The following is a 21,348-nucleotide window of genomic DNA, read 5'->3' on the forward strand; positions in this document are numbered from 1 at the left end:
TTTCCCAGGTGCACCCAGCCCTGGGTGGTGGCAGTTTTTACCCCAGGCTAGCAGGTGTGCTCCAGGAAGGGGGTCGACCAGACGTGAGGAGCCCCCAGGGAGGTACTCGGAGCCTGGAAGGTGGTCGGGCGAAGTGAGGTGGGTGGCTCAACGCAGAAGCACCCCCTACTGGCTCGCCACAAAGGTATTTTACAGATTTTCTCTCCCCTTTTCCCAGGATGGGCAGGCTTTTCTGACTTTAATCCATGAGGAAGCATATATAGATCTCTTCTATTCTTCTGGATCCTGGACTAAGCTGAATGAACCCTCTAACCTTCCCATTTTATCTGGGCCGCTGGACAGCCAGGAGCAGAACAATCAGGGAACCAAAAGAAGAACCAAGAGAATGTGACTCCAGAGCCCAGTGAGGAGGGTACTGCCCCTGGGTTAGGTGAAAATAGTTCCCTAGGTTCTGGCCCCTGCTCCCAATGCTGCCTGTAAATTTTCCACTGAGTAAAATGCAAAGTAAGCTTTAGGAGCAGGATCCAAAATCCCTTCCCTCCCACGGTAATGTTCTCCTCACTTGGCCAGTCACATTCCCTCCCTGCTTGCTTGTTTCTTAAATTAATGATGTGCTTTACATTAGACAGTCACTGCTTAAAAACAGAAGTAATGAAGTCAGCAGGGAGCAGAACCAAAGACACATTCCCTTTTGTTTGCTCTCCGGCCAGCCCTAGGACTCATGATGACTCCTTCACCCTTGAATGCCTAGAGGCCCAACTACAACAGGAGGGATGGAGAGTACTCTTGGTCCTTGCCTGTTGTTAGGGCACTTTGTTGGGATTGTTTGGCAGAGCAGAGGGGGTAAGTGTGAAAAGTAGCAGCAATGCTGACACAGCTTCCAGATGCCCACTCCTGGTTCAGCTCCCCACCAGCTGGGAGCTGTGTTCAGGTCCCAGCCAGGGAGCAGGGGCTGGAAAAAGTGCCAATGGAGCCAGCACAGCTCGCAGATCTCTAGCCCTGGCATGGGCATAGAAACCCCACCCTGCTGCTGAGCCACCAAAGCCAACCAGCCCAGCCCACTGGAGCTGGGTTGTGTTCGCTCATGTCTTATAAAGATTACCAGCCCTTGCCCTAAAGAGCCAGTGAGTTTTATGCTTTCAGTGAAGGCAAGCAGAGTCATTGAAATATTACCCTCCACTTGGGGGCCATCAGCAATCTAAATCACTGCACAAACAACAGATATATTTTGAGGGAGCAGAGTGACCATCCTGCATGATGTGCTATAATGATTTGACTTTGGCTTGTTTTGAGCCTGGAGGGAATGCTCTTCCCTCTAGCCCACAAAGTTCACGTGGCACAGAATTACAAATAAAGCAAGTGCCAAGAAGGAAGAAATAACAACAGTGGAAAGGGGGGAGGGAAGGGAGCAATTGAACTCTGAGTGTATGGACTTGTTCCAACTTTAAATCTGCTAGATGGAGTGTTAAAGTTGGAAAAGGGTTTGCTGCATTTGAATGTCAGTCATTCTCAGCTCTCACACGACAATTAAAACATCCACCTCCTGCCCTTTTCAAAGGGCTCCAAACCTTAATGTGTACACATCCCCAGGAACACCATGAGAAAGAAAACATTGCAAATATTAGTAATCTGATTTCTGAGATACCAGTGAGGCTCTGCTGCATTTAGGAAGTGCCCAAAAACTGAAATCTCCATTGCAATGCTATGAGTATTTCAGCAAAGGAAGTTCTACATGTTCCATCCTAATGATAAAGCAATAGCCTTATTACACTGTTAAATGACTACACTCGTGTTACCATTAATTCCATACCAATGCAATTTCTGGGGCCAGCAGAGAAAGGCACGTATGCGTAGGGATGCCTTCCATTAGAATTCTCAGGGAAGAATCGCTCGGGTCTGAATTTTTCAGGATCCAGAAAAATATCTGGTTCTCTATGCAGTGCATAAGGAACAATAATGATATCTATTCCTTTTGGTATCTTAAATTTTCCTGAAAAGAAAAGAATCAACATGATAGCAAGGCATCTTGATAGCAAAGTAGCATGATAGCATGATGATCTGGTAGCAAAGTAAGGGTCCCTCTATGCATGCAGGTAAAGGCACAATGAGATCTAATGTGTGATCCACACAATCGCACCTCCTGCCAGGCCACACAGGCATGGCAGGAAGCGCACCTGTGGGAATATTAGATCCCATCACACCTTATCACTGGTGCAGGGGGGAGCCTGGAATCATGATCACAGAATCATAAAATCATACCAAATTAGAGTAGGAAGGGACCTCAGGAAGTCATCTAGTCCAACCCGCTGCTCAAAGCAGAAGCATTCCCAACTATCTCATCCCAGCCAAGGCTTTGCCAATCTGGGTCTTAAAAACCTCCAAGGATGGAGATTCCATAACCTCCCTTGATAGGTTGTTCCAGTGCTTTACTACTCTCTCTAAACTGAATGGTCCCAATCTCTTTTTCCATTGAGAAATCTCTCCAAGCCTTCCACTACTGTTATGCCTTTTGTCAGACAGGGGGATCAGAAATGATCACAGTGGACCTGAAACAGAAGCCATATTACTTCAGTTTTCAGCTTACATAACTGTCCTCTCTGAAGCTGTACCATGGTCATTATTACTCAATGACCTGATTAGGGCACATATTGCTACATTTATTAATTTTATTTAAAAAACACTCATTTACCTCAGATTCATGATCTTGGGCTCCCCCTGCACTGGCTCCCACGGCTGTGAGCCCTGCAACTGATGGAGCTCTATGAGACTTGCAGCTGGGGAAGTGTTCCCCATGCTACACACCCCCCCTACCCTGTTGCAAGCCCTGCATCTGATGTGGGCTGTGGGGCTCACAGCTGGGGCAGTGCGGAGAACATAGCACTTGCAGCAAGCCTTGTGAAGTGCAGGGCTGGCAGCAGGGGCAGTGTTCTTTCCACTGCCCTGGGTGCAAGCCCTGCAGCGCTCAGTTGTTGGAACTCCCAGCCACAGGGAAGGACTTGGCCACATGTTCAATTAATGATGCGATTATAACAAACTACAAAGATATTACACAATTTTTGTGAAATAACTTAATATCATGACAAAACAAGCTCTAAACTACTAATTGATTGGATGAGTAGCTGGGTCACACCTTAAGGCATGACTACCTAGTTAATCATGCCTTATGTGTATAATGTGTACAGAGGGCCAAAGAGACATTCAACAGATGCAGGGCACAAAAACCACTGATTATCTGTGAAACACTTTCATAAAGAAATAGGTATAGTATCTAAAAAAGGTGTCAAAGATATATAATCCACAGGCTGGATCCGACCCGTGGAGACGTATGATCTGGGCTACGGGTCTCAGATTGACCCCACACACTGTATCTCGTAGGCAGAGACACTCTGGCATGTGGGCTGGACCAGATTGGGCCATGTTGGTGCCAGCATGCAGAGCCAGTCTAGCAGGACACCACATGCAGAACATGCCTCATGATGGCCTCCTAAGTTGTCTGCAGCACCCACAGCACCAGGTCCAGCCTGCACACTGCCTGCAGATGCACCAGCTCCACTCCAGGACTAGCATGGTGTGGTGTGTGGGCTGGACCCACAGGCTGCAGGGTGGTGGGGGGGCACTGCAGGCATTGCAACAGGACCTTACTGCATGGGACCAGCACAGGATGTGTGCTGAATGCTGTGCCCCACCAGACTGCCCCTGCATACCGGCTCTAATGTGCACGGACAGCCTGGATTGGACCAGAAGCCAGTGCACAGGACAGTATGTACTTCATGCTAGCCCCCTGGGCCACATGAAGTGCCCACAGCACTGGTCTAACCTGCATGCCACTTGTAGCACAAGCTCTGGAGCAGGGCCAGCGCATGCTGCATAGGACACAGGGAGCCAGCAAGGGACACATGGTGCATACAGTGCCCTGCAAAACCAGCCCTCTGCAGACCAGCTCTGTGACCCTCATCCAGTCTACATGCCTGGATGAGTTGGACCCCCAGTCTAAAGCAAGGAACATATGCATATGGCTTACAACTACATACTAATATAGCAATCTTGACTCAAGGTCCGGGCAAAGAAAGGCACTGAAGGGAAGAGACGAAGGGCTTCCTTAACAACACACTCAAGATACCGTAGGTTCTTCAAGTCCTCCATTGTGACAGGACGGTCAGAATCACCTATCAAAAAAAAAATAAATCACAACACGGTGTGAAATCCAACTGTCCTAATTACATGAATAATAGGATAAGAGTGTTGATAGTCTAATAAGTATGCAAGAAGCAAGCCAAATAAACAGTTGGGAGTGATGTCAGACAAGCTTCAGGATGCAAAGTGCCCTTCCCCAGGCCTGGGAAAGAAGCAGAAATAGCCTAAGCTAAGTACCAGAGAAAAACAATGAGGTGTGTTTATCTCCATCACCTAAATGAAAACAGCCACTTGCAGAACTAGAAAAAGGGCTCTAAAATGTGGAGCAAAGAGAAGTTTTCAGAGGTATCTGAAAAACAAGTAAAGAGCAGCTGAAATAGATAACCTAATTACACAAAATAATAAGACCATTCAAAAGGGAAGAGGGTCCTTATTACCTGTGGTATACAGAGGTTAACAGAGGTCAAGTAAACTGTAATGAGCCATAAAACCACTGTCTGTGTTTAGTCCATAGTTTTCAGTATACAGTACATTTAAGAATTTTTGTTCCCAGGCCCCTCTTTAAAGGTGTTTTGAAGATTTCTCTCTAGTACAGGAAGTATGAGATCAGAAATGGAGTATCTGTTCTGTAAAAAGTGTTCTCCCACTGGTGACTGGATGTTTTGGTCCTTTATTACAGAAAAATGGTAACAAACTCTAAAAAATGTGGACATTTACCAAACACATCATCCAATTCTCTGTGCACTTTCTTCTGGACTTCAGGATGGCATCCAAGTAAGTGTAATGCCCAACTCATGCCAACAGCTGTTGTATCATGCCCCTAAAGGTACAGATTTCAACAGATGCTCAGATCAGCATTGTCATTATGAACACATACATACAGCAATATTTAATACAACTCTGAAAGAAAATTACAGCGATGTAATAATATAATAGCAAAATTTTGGGGGAAAATTAAGAATGTATGAATCCATTACACATTTCAAATATTTAAGTTACAAAAAAAACTGGTTATTTTTGTAACCGATTGTTATTGATATAATGTGTGAAAAGTAGGAGGAAAAATCATCTTCAAATAATCTTCAATTAAAAAACCCCAGACACAACAAAGATACCAAATGAGTCTCTTTCCCAACCATGTTACTACACCATTCTATTTGAGTGGAATCAGGAGCCTGGCTTCTCCATTGTGTCCATGGTACATTTCAGTCAAAAATCCTCTAGGAGGACAGAGTTACATAAGCATAATGCTGCAGTAATATATTAGTGAATCAGGCTAATGGGAATAATACAATGTGCAACCAAAAATTCAGAGGTGAAACAGAACAGTTCCATGTCCTGGGCAGCAGTGACACATCAGGCAATGCTGGCTGTGGCTCTGCTAGTGGTAGCCACATGGCCAGCCACCACCTGCAGCAGCAGCCATTTTTCTGCCCCACCCAAATACAGCACTTTTGGGCCAGCTTTCTCAGCCACCCCCCTCAGTTATGCTACTGCACAAATTTAGGTATAAATGAGGTAAATGGGTGTTTTTAATAAAATTAATAAATGTAATAATGTGTGTCCTAATCAATAGGGCTGTGCAAAGCTTCAGTCCCCGATTTGATTCGGCAGAGATTCAGCTTGATTTGGTGGCCGAATCCGAATCAAATCAGAGGACCCTTTAATCTCTCCAAATCGAATCGGAACCCTCCGAATTGATTTGGAGAGATTCGGCAATTCGGACATGGACACACCTTTAAATGTGTTTTCTACATACTTCTGGGTAGCAGGGACTTGTGAATGCTGCAATGCTGGGGCACACGGAGTGTCCCGCAGAAGCACGAGGGGGGCTCTCCAGTGCACTCAGCAGCAGACCCAGAAGTGGACCAGAAGCACTTCGATCCACTTCCGGGTCTGCTGGGGAGTGCACTGGGGGGCCCCCCCACTCCCTCTTGGCTCGGTGACTGGTGCCTCCTTGGTCTGGGGTGGGGGGGGGGCACCCAGGGTCCCCCATGGCCGATCACCGAGCTGGGGGCGCACAGGAGGAGCCGCCTTGCAAGCTCCCTGGCAGACCTGGGAGTGGACCAGGAGTACTTCTGGTCCACTTCCAGGTTCGCTACCAAACACATGGAGGACCTCTTCCCTCCCCACCCCCCACCCCTGTGGGACACTCCATGCACCCCACCATCACAGCATTCACAAGTCATGCTGGTACCTCAAGGTTTGTAGAAAAAACATTTAAAGCTGTGTCTATGTCCAAATACCTGATTCTCTGAGTCAGTATTGAATCTTCAGATTCGGATTTGGCCGAATCAAATCGGGAACAGTGATCTGAATCAATGAATTGAATCACTGTCCCTGATTCGGGCCTAATTCAAATCTGAATCGAATAGGACTCACTTCGCACACCCCTACTAATCAAGTCATTAATTAATAATGACCATGGTACAGCTTCAAAGAGGACAGTTAGGTCAGCTGAAAACTGAAGTAATATAGGTTGTAGTTCAAGTCCACCGTAATCATTTCTGGACCTCCTGTTTCACAAAAGGCATGACAGTAATGGAAGGCTTGAAGAGATTTCTCAATGGAAAAAGAGATTGGGACCATTCAGTTTGGAGGGGGTAGTAAAGCACTGGAACAAGCTACCCAGAGAGGTTGTATATCCATCCTTGGAGGTTTTTAAGATCCAGGTAGACAAAGCCTTGGCTGGGGTGAGATAATTGGGGCTGCTCCTGCTTTGAGCAAGGGGTTGGACTAGATGACCTCCTGAGGTCCCTTCCAACCCTAATTTTCTATGATTCTATGATAATTAAGATGAACCAATGAAATTTACAACCCAGAGTATGAGGATATGTAAGGCTATCAACATCTGAAAAGTTTAAAAGAATTTTGTCCTTCTAAAATCAGATAATAATTTCTTATATCCTCTATTCCTGCACACTACACTGAATTAGCTGGTACTCAGTATGACTAGAGCAGATGAACAATTGGCCTGATATGGTACAGCAAGTGTTGCCCTTCTCAGTATATATAAATATTCCTCCTCTGATTTATGAAAGCAAAGGCTGTAATTGATTTGAAAACAGTTTGCATAAATAGTTTGCCTGTTGTCATTGGACTTCTCAGTAGCATAAGTGAAGGGGGTGACCAGGACAACAGCCCCAGGCACCACCTTTGAGATACTTGGGCAGTGGAAGGGGTTTGAAAAGTGGCCCCACCATAATGACAGCTGATCATCCTGCCATGATCAGTGCCATGGTATCTGGCACTGCCAGGTGCATCATGGCTTCCCCAAGAGCAAAGGACACTGTTATGCTTCTGGGACTTCTTGTGGGAGTAGGGATTTCTCAGTGGTATCATGCACCCAGGATTGGGCACACAGTTCTGTCAAAGAACTACATTTCTGCTTGATATTTTCCATCTCCTACAGCCCTGTAATTTATAATATGGATCATTTTTTCACTCTCAGAGCAAAGAAATGTACCGAATAGGATTTTGCATAGTAATGTTTCATCAAGGTCCTCTATTTCCTTCTATTCATTTATTGCTATATGGATTTAATAAGATCAAAGCTTGTTTCATACCAGGAAAAGCTAAATTTTGTAAAACAGCTTCCATGAGGGTACCTCAAACATGAAAGTGTCCACTTCCTCTCGAATATCCAGGTAGCTCAGTTTGTTCCCTTCATCATCAGTTGCATTCAGAAGCATGTCAAGGAAAGCTCTTCTCTTTTTCAACCCTCTTGGTTTGCAGCTGTCATCAAAGTTGCCTGTACTTCCTTCACAGTTCTTTGTTTCTCTGGCTTTTTCTGCAATAACCTTGGATAATAAAGTGGCTTGAATTCAAAACTTTGACTTAGTCTATCCCAACCATGCTGCTCATCCAATAAAAGCTATCACCCACAACAATCCTGGCCTCTTGGATAATAAATATTCAGTATTTAGATTTCACAGTCTACCAATTTGTAACAAGTGGGAGTCCCCGTGCCGGGCAAGTTGTTGGCCTGTCCACTTGTCTCCGAGCTAACCGCCCACCTACCTCACCTGCCATGCCTTTGATGATACTAATTGGAAGATGTTAACCAAGCAGAAGGCTACCCATTTACTTGCCCTGATGCCAAGGGCCTATATACACAGCTCCAAACCTTCCCTTATACCATGTCCCATGCCTCACAGATGGCATCCATGGCCTAACACCTGGCCTAAGCTTATGTGCCCTCACACTGGGCTCACAATCACATTCACTCGGGGCTCCCAGCCCTCCCTTTTCCTTGGGCTCCCTGCCCAGCTTGGGACCCTCTTGGTCCTTGATCCCCTGCCCAACACTGGGCCTCAATCCTCTTGCCCCTGGAGCTTCACACTCAGCTCCTTCTTGGGGCTTAGAATTCTACCCCCCTGGAGCCTCACACCCAGCTCCCTTTTTTATGCCTCAGGCCTCACTGTGGCCCTCAGCTGGCTCTGGCCCCTTCACCTAACCAGGACCCAACCATAGGCTCCACACAGTAATCTGGGCTCTTGCTTTGTCTTCAGGGTTAGCTCCCCTAGCCTTTCCCCTCCATGGGGTAATCCGCAAGGCAGCAGGGGCTGAGGCTTTCTGGCACCCCATACTCCCCCTTCACTAGAGAGGCACAGGTGTGGCATTTCCTGGAGACTGCCCCACCACCAGCAGTCCCACCATGCCATCCAGCCCCAGCAGGGTGTAGTTTTAGGTCATGCCCAGGACCAGGAGCCTCCACCTTCCCCATAGCTCCTGCCCTGTACCTCCAGGATGTTCTGAGCAGCAGTTCCAGCTGGTTGATGCTCTTTCTCTAGCTGCTTGCAGCAGACTGCTGGCTCCACTGCTCAGAGCCCTGTTCTTATAATAAACAGCTGGCCTTTGTTCCCAATCAGGCAATTGTACCTGATTGAGAGTTCAGCCACCTGCAAGCTGCTCTGCTGCTTGCCCATGCCCCTTTGAGTAACAGAGCACAAGTTCTGCTCTGTTACACAATTATATTTAAAAAAAAAACAAACCTTATCCTAGATGTTAAATAACGTATGGCTCCCTTACTTTCTGCTATGCACTACTTTGCAGTGGAAGGGGATAAATATGCACATAGCATTTGGTTTCCCTCCTGTACACTGAGTTTGGACAGGTTACTACTGTGAATAATGTGGAATCTGACTATTTAAGCCCTAATTTTTCAGTGAAAGGTATTTTTGGGTAAACACTTTGTGCTAAACACCAGGACACTAGTTTTACTCCCTGTTCTACATTTTTCAGCCTTCAGCACTAAGGACAGCTTCACAGGCACCTTTCCAATAATGCATCTTTTGCTAATCATTGAGTCCCAGGACTTTTGTCACTGCCAGACCCCCATCCCCAGGCCCACCGCCATCCTCAGACCCCTGCCCCCAAACATCTTGCCACCTCCAGACTGCTGATGCCACTGCTAGACCTGGCACTGTTGGACCCCTTGCTGCCACAATATAGTGGCCACCATGACCATCCCCATGCCCTGAGCGGGATCTAGCTAGCAGGGAGCCCCCTGGTCCAGATGTGGTTTAGGGCCCCAAATAAACATGATATCCCTGTTCTAAAGGAATTAAGAGAATGTACCTTTATTTGTGGTGGCGCTAGGTCATTTTATTTTGGTTTGGTTTGTTTACTACCAAACTGCTAGTTCCATGTTAGTATTTTCCAATGATGAAAAACAACAGCCTAGAAACAATGTAATAAAGTAACAGGGGTTTAGGTTGTAGCCGTGTTGGTCTAAGGATATAGGCAGACAAGGTTCCTTGGGTGAATTTGATATCTTTTATTAGACCAACCCAAATGGATGGAGAATAGTTATTAAGCAAGCTTTCAGGTTCAAAAACCCTTTGTCAGGCTAAGGAAGCTGCAGCAGTTGGTGTGTGCTCTTCCTGGATGGAATGAAAAGTAAACAAGCCAGGGGCTGGGCTGGGCTGGGCTGGGCTGGGCTGGGGAGTCAGTTGCCAGGCAGACTGTAATAAAGTTATACTTTTTCCTTCAGTGTATCCTTTTGGTATCTACATATAGTCTACATTAAACTGTTTAATAATTGACATCTCTCAGGTAAACTGATATTCCCTCAGGCCGAGCCCCCAGACACTATATTCACAAACTGGCATCTCAGATTATGGCACTTTGTTCATTAAATAAACATAACAGGAAAAAGAACAATAGATTACCTTGTCCGTAAAACTGTGAAGGATCTTAAGACTTCTATTATGTTCCCGTCCTTCTTGGAACATAGAGTACAAGAGATCAGGCCAAAGCCAAAAAAATTTCTGTCTCTGATGAATTATATCACTCATCCTAGGTAACACAAATAAAATGTTATATGCATTTGTCAAAACACATTGACAATTCCTTCCCAAAATCCTAACAGTATCTAACTGTTCTGGTACTGGATGGGAAGAAGTACTTGATAGTGGAAACAACAAACATTTCGATTCGCTTTTAGGGATTCAAGCAATTCAAGCAATTTTAAATTACTCATAACATTCAAAAGCCATTGCATTTTTGTTGCTTGTTATATACATACCAATATCAAGTGAAATCTGTTCCTATATAAAAATTAATATTGATCACAGATGCTTATTAGCATAAAATAGAGATCTAGGGCCAATATTTTGAGGGGTTATACTGATGTAAACCTGGACTAACTCTACTGATGGTTTTAATTTGGATTTCTAATTTCATAAAAACAGGGAGTGGAGTTAATTTGTTTTTTAATGACTGAGCAGTTTCCATGGTGTTTACCATGATCTCAACATTACTACAATTTGGACGTGTAAGCAGACCTGGGACCTGTAAGCTTGTCCAACAGCTCTCTAAACTATACAGCTGATCCAATAAAGGATATCACAAAAAAGCCTTGCTCCTCAATATTTTCTGGACCATAACAGCTACACAACACTCCAACCCCACTAAGTAATCTAATACATAAAGAAAAGAAACTGTGATAGGATGGTTTTCTACTGAGAGGGATTACTCTGAAACAGCTATATTAAACAATCCTGTCTGTGCCCGCCTGGCCTTGAACATCTTGTCCCGGGCGGCTTTGGTCTGGATGTAAACTGGTGTCCACCTCACTATCTCAGGTGGCCCTTCGAGTTGATGTTTACTCCTGATGTGGTCCTCCCCAGTCTCTCCTGCCACGACTTTGAATCTTAATACAGTGGGGGAGGTCGGGCCCACTCAGGTTCTCACGCGGGCACCCTGGTTCTCTGGCGGTCTTCTGCGAGGCTCCACCTCCCCTCCACCTCACCCTTATACCCAGCCTGGTGGGCCACAGTTGTTCTTGCGGCCAAACTCCCGAACGATGGGCTCCTAGTGTCTCCCCAGTTTTCGGGCACACTGACATTCCATCCTGTTAACCCCGATCCTGAGGCTCACCCAACCATCGGTTCTCCTCGCGTTCCCTGATACTCAACCCCTCCAGAAGTGGGAAACACAAAATTTATTACAACAAACCTCCAAAAAGAAAAGAGTATTCCTAACGCACCCCAAGGTACCCCTCGGTACTCACATCCAGCCCCTAAGGCCCAATCATACAATACCAGTGCCCCCTGACCTTTATGGGCTTAACTTAGGTTTCCCACATGGTCATGGGACACTGGGGCTTTCCCTGGACTTTCTCTCCCTCACCTCTCTGGCTCCTGATAATGCTGACTTCTCCTCAGGAGCTTCTCAATGAAGCTGCCCCCTTTCTGGGGCTTCTCACCAATGCCGCTCTCTCTGGGGCATATCTTTGGGCCCCTCAAGACCCTTCACCGTCCCACCTGGTCGGATGCTGGGTGGTGGGTCAGCACCTCCCCCTTCTCCATGGTGACCGCTGGGCTCTGCCTTCCTGTCCTTCTATTCTTCGCACGGGAGCTCCTGCTCCTAGTGTGGTGTTGCCGTCTCCGCAGTCAGCAGCCCCTCCCTTGCCGCATGAGGCACTGGATCCTCCCCTGCTGGGGAACCCCACTTCTGGCCCAGCTCACTCCGCTCGGATCCTGCTGGAGACCCCTCCAGCTGGGGTTTCTGCCAGCGTCCATTCCCCCGCCACTTTGCTGGCCGTCTGCTTTATTTCCGCCAACCAGTGATTGCCGCTGACGTCACCGGCCGTCCGCAGCTATATGAAGGTGCGGCTGATGATTCACGCGGGTTCTTCCCAATGTTCCCGCTTCTCCGTGGGTCTCACTACAGGTGAGTGTTCTCTTTCATTTTTGCTTTTTTCACCCTGTTCTTCCTCAGACTTCTGCTCCCGGGGTTCCCCCCTTACCCTTTTGGGTCCTCCCTTTTGTCTCTCCCTGCAACACTATCCATTGCCAGTCTAGTGCATCCTGGAACAGATTCGGCATAGATTTACAGTGCTTTCAAATTCATCGAGCTCAGCCATATGATTCAGAATAGTTAAGCAGACCTTCAGACTCCAGGAAAGGATTTAGTTTTACACTGGCAAAATACTTTCAAATACTTTGACTGTATAAGAGTAAATCACAAAATAAATTGTCATATAAACAATACGAAGTTTGTTGTATTCCAAAATAACCTCAACCTTTCAGGGATGATTCTTCTTTATAGTAAGGTCCTTTTACAAATAGTGAAGCAGAAAAGAGGGGACTTGAACTGAAAGTAAATTGCAATTATACCCACTTCAAGGCCCCTTTATACTGTTAAAGTAGAGTAAAAAGGGCTTGACAAAATAAGAGTCAGAACCTTCAACCCTACCTGGCACCAGATTTCATGCTGATGTGCGCGCAACACTCAGTTCCAATTAAATCAATGAGACAGTTTCATTTTTGTGCAGCAGCTTACATAAGTCTTGTACACTATTATAATGCAAATGCAAAATATTGCCTTTCTAATCTGACTGAGATTCACACCCATGTATTGTGCTGGCATAAATAACTAAACAAGGTATTGGACACTGGTGAATTAAGGTAATTGTGGTCTGTGCATACAGAGCTCCATCTTTTCTCTGCCCATGTAAATTCTACACTCGGCTAATATAGCAACTATTTCAATCTCCATTAAGTGTGAAGGGCCAGAAATGCAGCTGCACCATGTGAAGACATTTAAGAAGTGCCCATTGTGGAACTATCCCAGAAAAATCCTCTGGGTGGGTGCAGGGTGTAACATTTCCCCTCCTGCTCTAACATTCTACCTCCATACACACTTGTGCACTTTGCAAACCTTGTACAATTTCCACTGTTCTCCACAAATGGGCAAAGCAGACCTTAAAGTATTGTTGTCCTAGCATAGTACCAGATATCCAGCAGAAATGGTTTGTGCTTTTGTAAAACCCCAGGAGTTACTGCTGATATTAGCACGCTCAACCATAATGTAACAAATCTATTAAGCATTTTGAAAGGTTTACACTTACTTGTAAACAGCACGAACATATTCTGAATCTTTATCGCTCTGTGCACCAATGTTCCTGCCCATTGCAGTTTCTAGAAGGAGCAATTTACCAAAAGTGAGATAACTATGTGGAGAGTCACAAGTAAACAGACATCACACATTCATTGATTGTTTTCAAGCACTGCAGTCATTTACACCCTCCACATACAGCATTCTTTTCTAGTTGGTGTATTCTCTTTCAAATCTAGTTGTAATACTATTTTTCCTTTAGATCGCCCTCATTTTAGACTCCATATCTCTCTTCAATCCTACCAAAAGAAAATTCTCAAAACATTTGATTGGCAAGACAAATATATAGATAATTAAACCAGAATGTAGATGATGTGGAAGTAGTCTTACAAGATATTTAGTGCTGTTCTGTGTCATTTTATCAATAAATTAAACGGCAGCATTGTAACACCTGTACTTGGAAGCTTCCTTATCATTTACTGCACTTTCCTAGCAATTGTTGAATCATACCCAGGTCTTACCACATATTATGTCCAAGGCACACAGAGTGATGTCCAGAAAACAATCAAATGGTTCTTGGTCAACATGTTTTTCAAATGTATCTGCCAAAACATTGGCTTGTTCATTCATGACTTCTAGAAAATCAGTCAAGATTGTGAAGTGGAAGGTGGGAGTTATCATTTTTCTCCTGGTCCTCCACTTATCTCCAGTACTAAAAAATAAAGAGAGTGGGAAATTAAGTATGAAAAAAGTATTTAAGAAAGGAAAAATAATATTCTTTGTGCCAGCAAGTGAGTTTAACAGTAGTTACAATTAAAAGAGAGATTCCCGATGCTAAACTTTAAATTACGAATAGCACATGTAGTTACGGTTAGTCCATCTGCAGCAAGCATGGCACCAGCCATAGACACCAATTTACGAGAGGTGTGGGGGGAGGAGGCACCAGCAGCATTCTGGGAGCTCTCCACACACTCCTTCACCCTCAGCACCCAACAGCATAACCAGAATGCCAAAATTACTAGTTATACCTCTAGTTATGACACTTCCATTTCATATCTCTCTTGTCTGTTTAAGCTATAGATTCTTAAGGACTCTGCTAATCCAGTATACACAATGTCAAACCACAAGGCTACTGCAAGGGCCTTTCCTTCCTGCAGTGTTGAAAATTGTATTATATAATAAATATTTAATATAATATATAATAAATATATACATAAGTCATCACTTTCATAGTAAGTTTGATTCCATGCTGTGTAGTTTGATCCTTAACATTTGAAAGTGTCTATCAATGGTACAATCAAGACCTGAGCAGTCAGAGTGTGACACTACCTCCATTCCGTAAGCAGCAGAGTGTTCTTCATGTGCGTTCTTGCCTTGATTGTGGGCCCCATGATTGAGAATAAATTAGGTGTATGGTCCAGCAAGTAGGACTGTGGTCTAAAGTCAGGAAAAAAGGGTTCTAATCCCAGCTCTGTCAAGGATGATAGGACCTTAGAGCAGTAATTTCCTTTTATACCTGGGTTCCCCAGTGTGTAAAATGGAAATAATACTACTTATCCTTCTTTTTGAGTTTCCTTGACAGCTACATTTGAAAAATTATATATGTAAAAGATAAATATATTCGTGGATTAAAGATGCACATTCTTGGGGAATTGTTAGTGTATCTCTATAAAGATTCTGTTTAAAGTGTTCTAAGGTAACCTGATTTAGTCTTTGCTTACGGCTGAAATCCTGCTCAAGGTCATGGACTATTAAGAGGCAATTATACCTGCAAATATGAAGTGAGTTTTTAGGTAAAAATACAGAATAGGCATTATACCAATGTAAAATGTAAAATAGTAGAGAATAGACTACATAAGCCTCTAAACTTGGGTAACTTTGCTCATATTGGACATAAAACTACCCTGAAAGTAACAGGATAAAATACTATTGATGGAACTAATGTCTAATCCCTGAGTAACCATTAGCTCAATCACAATAGACTCTAATTTATCCTATTAATCTGTTTATTTGAAGATAAAACATAGTACATTATACTCTTAAGGTAGCCAATATGCATTATAATTTTAAACCATGCATAACTAAGCGGATAGGAGTGTATTTACATAGTACTATACCTTGTTAGAAGACCTGTGCCAAGCCATGGATGTAGAAATTTGTAGGGATAGGATTTTTCTATATTCTTTGAATTGCTCAGAATAACCTAACAATAGAAAAAAAGATCAATGAAAAAATTCTCTTTAGAAGACGAGATATGGCTACCCCTATCATGCTGTCAGTGTCTCCTTTTTTTCTGATTTTTAGGAACATAAAAAAAAATATTCCAGCAATGTCAATATTGTCATTTTTTGGCATATATTCATAGTTCATAGTGAATTGCTTTTTATTCTTTTTTTCCCCCTTCATTTCATTACATAAAATAAAAATACTCAAACCCAGGAAGAAATGTTTTGGGAAAATCTGGAAATTTTTTGTTGATTTCCAAACATTGATACTTCTTTCAGAACTCGGGGAGAAGAAAAAATTCAAAATTTGAACTAGAACATCCAAACATTTGAAATAGTTCACAAAACAGAATGTCTGTCTGTTTCATCACTATCAGTCCCCATTTCAGTAAACACCCCTCTGGTTCCCAATGACAGTTGCAGTGGTTGGTCTTCACAAGATCTATGCTTCTAGGAACTCCATCAAATCCATCTACCCTAGGAAGCTTGCATAATGGCTTTTTCTACTTCAAGAGGAAAAAAGAGCAGCAAGTTAACACAGGGAAATCCAAGTGCTTCCCTCACCAGAAATAATATCCATAATCATTAGCAGTAGGTATTGTACACTCAGAAGTTAAGATAAAGAAGAGAAAGTTGCACAGTTAAAAATTAATTTGAAAAAACTTATCTGAGTTATATCTGAAGTATTACTATCAATTTACCATAACTACTTTTTCTTTCCAGTGTGCCTTCAGTAACACTGGCTCTCATGAAGTTGCCTATGAACCTTGAGATACCAATCTAAATATCACTTGTATCTTTAGATACCAATCTAAATGCAAGGGGTTGGTGCAAAACTTACACAAAAAGAATTTCTGACTTTTGTCATGCTAGTATAACTACTACAAACAGATCAATGAATCATGAGGCAGGCACACTCACCTCCACAGTATCAGGGTGATAGCAAACAACAAAAGGTAGTGGTCCCACCCAAAGTTTTAACAGCGGTTGATTCCTGTAGTCTTCAGTATATTGGATTACTTGTTTAAAGAATTCTGGAAAAGAGAAATCTGCCTAAATAGGCCAAAACTGAAAGTTCTGTAATGAACTGACTGTAAGTTCACTATAGCTTTAGTTTTGGTGTTTTGGTTTTACTTCACCAAAGCACAATTGTTTTGCACTTATTTTTTCATTGCAGTAGCACTCAAAGGGCACATCTACACATGCTGATTTAAGGTGCTTTAGCCATTTTTAAGGCGCATTAAGGTTGTGGGTCTACACATGTGTGTCCTTAATGCACCTTAAAATGACTATTTTAGGCTAATTGCACTCAAATGTGATGCCCGCATAAAGCAGACATCAAATTTAGGCACGAATAGTTAAGGCACCTCAAGTGATGTGTAAATGCCTTAAGGCGCTATAACACTGGTTATGTTGACTGAGCAGGCCAGAGCTGAGCCCATGGGGCCCCACGCTGCCATGGGGCCCCACCAAGAAGCAGCAGTGGGTGCTGTTCTCCAAGGCACTGATACTAGAGCTGGAGCAGTGGTTCTGGCAGCAGCAGTACCTGTCGGTGTGTCAACTGATGACTGCGCACAGGAGGCACAAACCACCCCCACAAAAAAGCAAAACAACCCCAGCCCCAGCACATGTGTGGGCAGGCCAGGGATGAGTGGCGGCTTCACATGCTCCATGTGTTGTGCGGCAAGCAGAGGAACCATGCCACACTGGCCGGCAGAAGCAGAGGTAGGGGCAGGGGCAGGGACAGGCATCAGTCAGGACATCAGCAGGTACTGCTGCTGCCGGAGTACTGCTCCACAGACAGGTACTGCTCTAGCTCCAGAGTCTGTGCCTTGGAGAACAGCACCTGCTGCTGCTTCCTGGTAGTGCCCAGCAGGCTCCAGCCTGCTCTCAACCAATGCTGGGGGGCAAGAACACAAGGAGGGGGTTAGGGCTGGGACTGGGGGGGACTAGGCTAGTTTATAACATCTGTGGGGGCTAGTGGCTCCCACCCCCTTAGCTGGCACTAGGCTGCACCACCCCACTACCCTGCCACGGGCTCCAGGAGGCTCTCCAGGGTGCTGCCCAGGGCAGGCTCCAAATGCATTTGTCCAGCAAGCCTTGTTAAGATACCTTAAGGCGTGCACGTGTAGATGCACACCTAAATCACCCTAAAGCACCTTTGGCTATGGTGCATTACGTTTAGGCATGTGTAAATTCACATGTAGACATGCCCAAAGTGTATCAACTCTGCAGTGCAGTATGAAGGTTAGAGGTACTTTAAGTGCTACTGTACTTGGGTACCAGAAGCAGTCTAGCTGCTATAGTATAGAGCTCCCGAGACTTTATTTACCCTGCTAAATATTAGATCTCTATTAGAATGTGTGAATCAAAATCAAAACCTTGTGTAAACAATCAACCACTGGGGAATTTGGTAGTACTGACCAGACTTTCATATTGGAAGGTTCTCCACACTCAAAACAAAATACTTATGGAGGAGGCACTTCTTTGTTGTTTTCCAGATTGGAAACCTGGATGCATTATTCCATGCTATGATTTTTATGAACGGGTTCCTCTAAAACATTCTCATCTACTGAAACAGCAGCTTCCTGGAGCAAGGATGCCTAATCCTGCCCTAGACTATAAAGTTGCAGGGTTACAAGCCCTGATGTACTGGCATAGCACTCTCACACAAGATTAGCAGTATATATCAGGAAGATCAAGGAAAGTGTGGGTCTCAGAATAAATGGAGGCAGCAACCTAGTAACAGATAATGCAGAAAATACTGAAGTACTCAATGCCTTTTTCACCTCAGTCTTCACAGGCAAGGTCAGCTTCCAGACTACTGCCCCTAGCAGCACAGTTTGGGGAAAAGGTGAACAGCCAACAGTGCTGAAGAACAGGTTAGGGACTATTTAGAAAAGCTGGACATTTACAAGCCCATGCGGCTGGATGCAACGCATCCAATAGTGCTGAGGGAGTTGGCCAATGTGATTGCAGAGCCACTAGCCATTATCTTTGAAAACTCGTGGCAATTGGGAGAGATCCCAGATGATTGGAAAAGGACAAATATAGTGGCCATCTTTAAGAAAGGGAAGAAGGACGATCCAGAGAACTACAGACCAGTCAGTCTCACCTCAGTCCCTGGAAAAATCATTGAGCAGGTCTTCAAGGAATTCATTTCTAAGCATTTGGATGAGAAGAAGAAGTCTTGGGGCAGAAGCATTTCCTGGCTCTGTATTGATTTTTTCCTCTCCTTAGTCTACGGTTTTGTAGGTGTTAATCTTTGCTCACTAACTCATTATCCTCACTAGCTACTGTGTATTGAGCTGGACCCTGAGTGAATCATGATTGATTGTGTAACACAGTAGCTAGCTAGCATAAACACCCATGTCACGAGTTTTGCCTGTCAGCAGCTAGGGGTGCAGGGCCCCAGAACCCCCCTGCACCTATCTCCTTGACAGCTGGCAGGCTTTGTGGCCACAGCAGGGCCTAGCAACCAGGCCTGCAGTAGTTTCTGTCCCCCGCCCCTGTGCCCCAAGATGGACACAGTTGCACAAGCACCCAGGACACAAGTTTTGCCTGTCAGCAGCTAGGGGTACAGGGCCCCAGAACCCCTGCACCTATCTCCTTGACAGCTGGCAGGCTTTGTGGCCTCAGCAAGGGCTAGCAGGCCTGCAGCTTTCACCTTGCTGCACCTTAACACACAAAGTGTCTCACCCATGTCACAAGTTTTGCTTGTCCACAGCTTGAGGTACAGCTTCCCCCAAACCCCTGCATCTATCTCCTTGAATCTTGGCAGGCTTTGCAGTTTCCACAGGGGCTGGCATGCCTGGAGTTTTGACCCCACTGTGGTTTAACACATACAATTGACACAAGTTTTGCTTTCAAAACATTGGGGTGCAGTTTCCCCAAACCCCCTGCACCTATCTCCTTGAAACTTAGCAGACTCTGTGCCCTCGGAAGGGGATACCATTCCTGCAAGTTTCATCCAAATCAGGCCAGAAATGACAAAGTTATAGGCTGTTTTGTCCTCCCCCATTATAGCCAATGGGCGAAACATCAAAACATTTCGACTTGTCTCATTTTGTTTTCAGGCTGTTTCGACTATATGTGTCCCCTTTTGATTTTGCTGTTTCAACCTTGAAATGGGTCGAAACAGCATCGAAACAAAACTGGTGGCAAAATTCCACACAGCCCTAGTTTTTAGGTCACCAGAGGAAGTAAGAATTGCCCAGCTCCCATCCCTCCCCCCCCTCACTGCCACCATCCCCATTGACTCTGGCTGCCCTGGAGGCAGGGAAAAATCCAGAGCCACTCTTGCCCTGCTTCAGCTGAGCTGTGCAGGGAGCTAGGCTCAGCTGAGGACACTTTACATCTACTAGAAGTCATAAAAGTATTGCCTCTCAAGAACAGAGCACTAATTGAAAGACACTCACAGCAACATCAACACCTTACAAAGATCTCCCAGAGCCAGGTAAGTGCCTCAAAGTCAAAAAAGCCCTCTCAGTTCACCTGATTTCTACTGAGGATGTAACAAAGGGCATGGCACTTTCACAGCACCACAAGTGACACTGCACTGCTTGGAATTCAGGACAACAAACACTTCCAGAGTTTGCTCTCACTTATTACCCACAAGAGCTAGCTAAGCAAGCTTGACAGCTCAGCTGACTCCTGTGTCAGACTCCCTTGACAGCAGAAATCATGCGGTTGGTTTGGAAATCTGGATCTGTCCAAGGTTAAGAGCTCATTGACACACAGCAAAGGGCTGCTCCAAAGAGACTTGCCTGACAGACCCCAGCAACACCTCAGGGACTCTTGGCTCTTTTTATATGCGGGGATTGTTGGTTGGCAAGACAGGCCCTCATTCCCATAAGAACTGCTATTACTGGGCCAGACCACAGGCCCATCTTGCCCAGTCTCCTCTGTCACGCAAGGGTAGAGCAGATGCCAAAAGGGAGAGGGAACCGGGTACAACTAGGGTTTTTTTCAGTTCCCCTCTCACTTAGAGCCTCCAGCATTTAAGGTCTAGGAGGCTCTGATTCAGAAGCCGTGCCCCTCACTCTCATGCTCAATAGCTACCCATGCCCCTTTCCTCCAAGGACCTGTCCAACCCCTTCGTGAGTCTGGCTAAACTGCTGGCTTCCGCAACAGCCGGTGGCACCAAGTCCCAGGCTGGAATGAGACACCGCGTGGAAAAGAACATCCTTGCATTAGTCTGAAACACCCCACCGACTCCGTTCACCTGGGGACCCCTGGAGCTGGTTTTGCGGGAGACTGTCAATAATAAATCCCAGTTGCCTTTCCCTTACCGTTTTATCGTGCCCCCCACCCTCCAGCGCCTTTTCGAAACCAACTCTTTAGCCTCTCCCACTTCCTTTCCAGCCCCACTTGTCCCTAGCTGGTGGCAGCAGCATCCAGGGGGGTTCAAGTGGCCCAGCCACCGGCTTGCGAAAGAAGACCCGGGTTACAAGAGCAGCAAGTGTCTCCGGCTGCCGCCTTCGCTACCAGAGGGGCCGGCGCCAGAGTGAACCGAGGTCCTCCCGCCAGGCACCCCGCAGCGAGCAGCGCCCCAGGCTCGGGCCGGGCCGGGCCGGGCTCCTACCTTCCCCCTTGGGCTCGAAGAGCAGCGCGTTGCCCAGCAGCGGGTAGCAGGGGCTGATCC

At 45.3% G+C, this 21,348-nt stretch overlaps 1 protein-coding gene across 1 annotated transcript in view; it reads right to left on the bottom strand.

Moving 5' to 3' along the window:
- The window catches only part of LOC102369346 (cytochrome P450 4V2-like), a 92,433-nt gene that overhangs the window by 67,739 nt on the left and 3,346 nt on the right, over positions 1–21,348 (bottom strand). The window contains exon 2 of the mRNA XM_014521488.2: positions 21,289–21,348. Coding sequence (XP_014376974.1) covers positions 21,289–21,348 — 60 coding nt within the window. The remainder of the gene's footprint in view (positions 1–21,288) is intronic.

Source organism: Alligator sinensis, unplaced genomic scaffold, assembly GCF_000455745.1.
Source record: "Alligator sinensis unplaced genomic scaffold, ASM45574v1 scaffold528_1, whole genome shotgun sequence".
In the NCBI taxonomy this organism is placed as follows: Eukaryota; Metazoa; Chordata; order Crocodylia; family Alligatoridae; genus Alligator; species Alligator sinensis.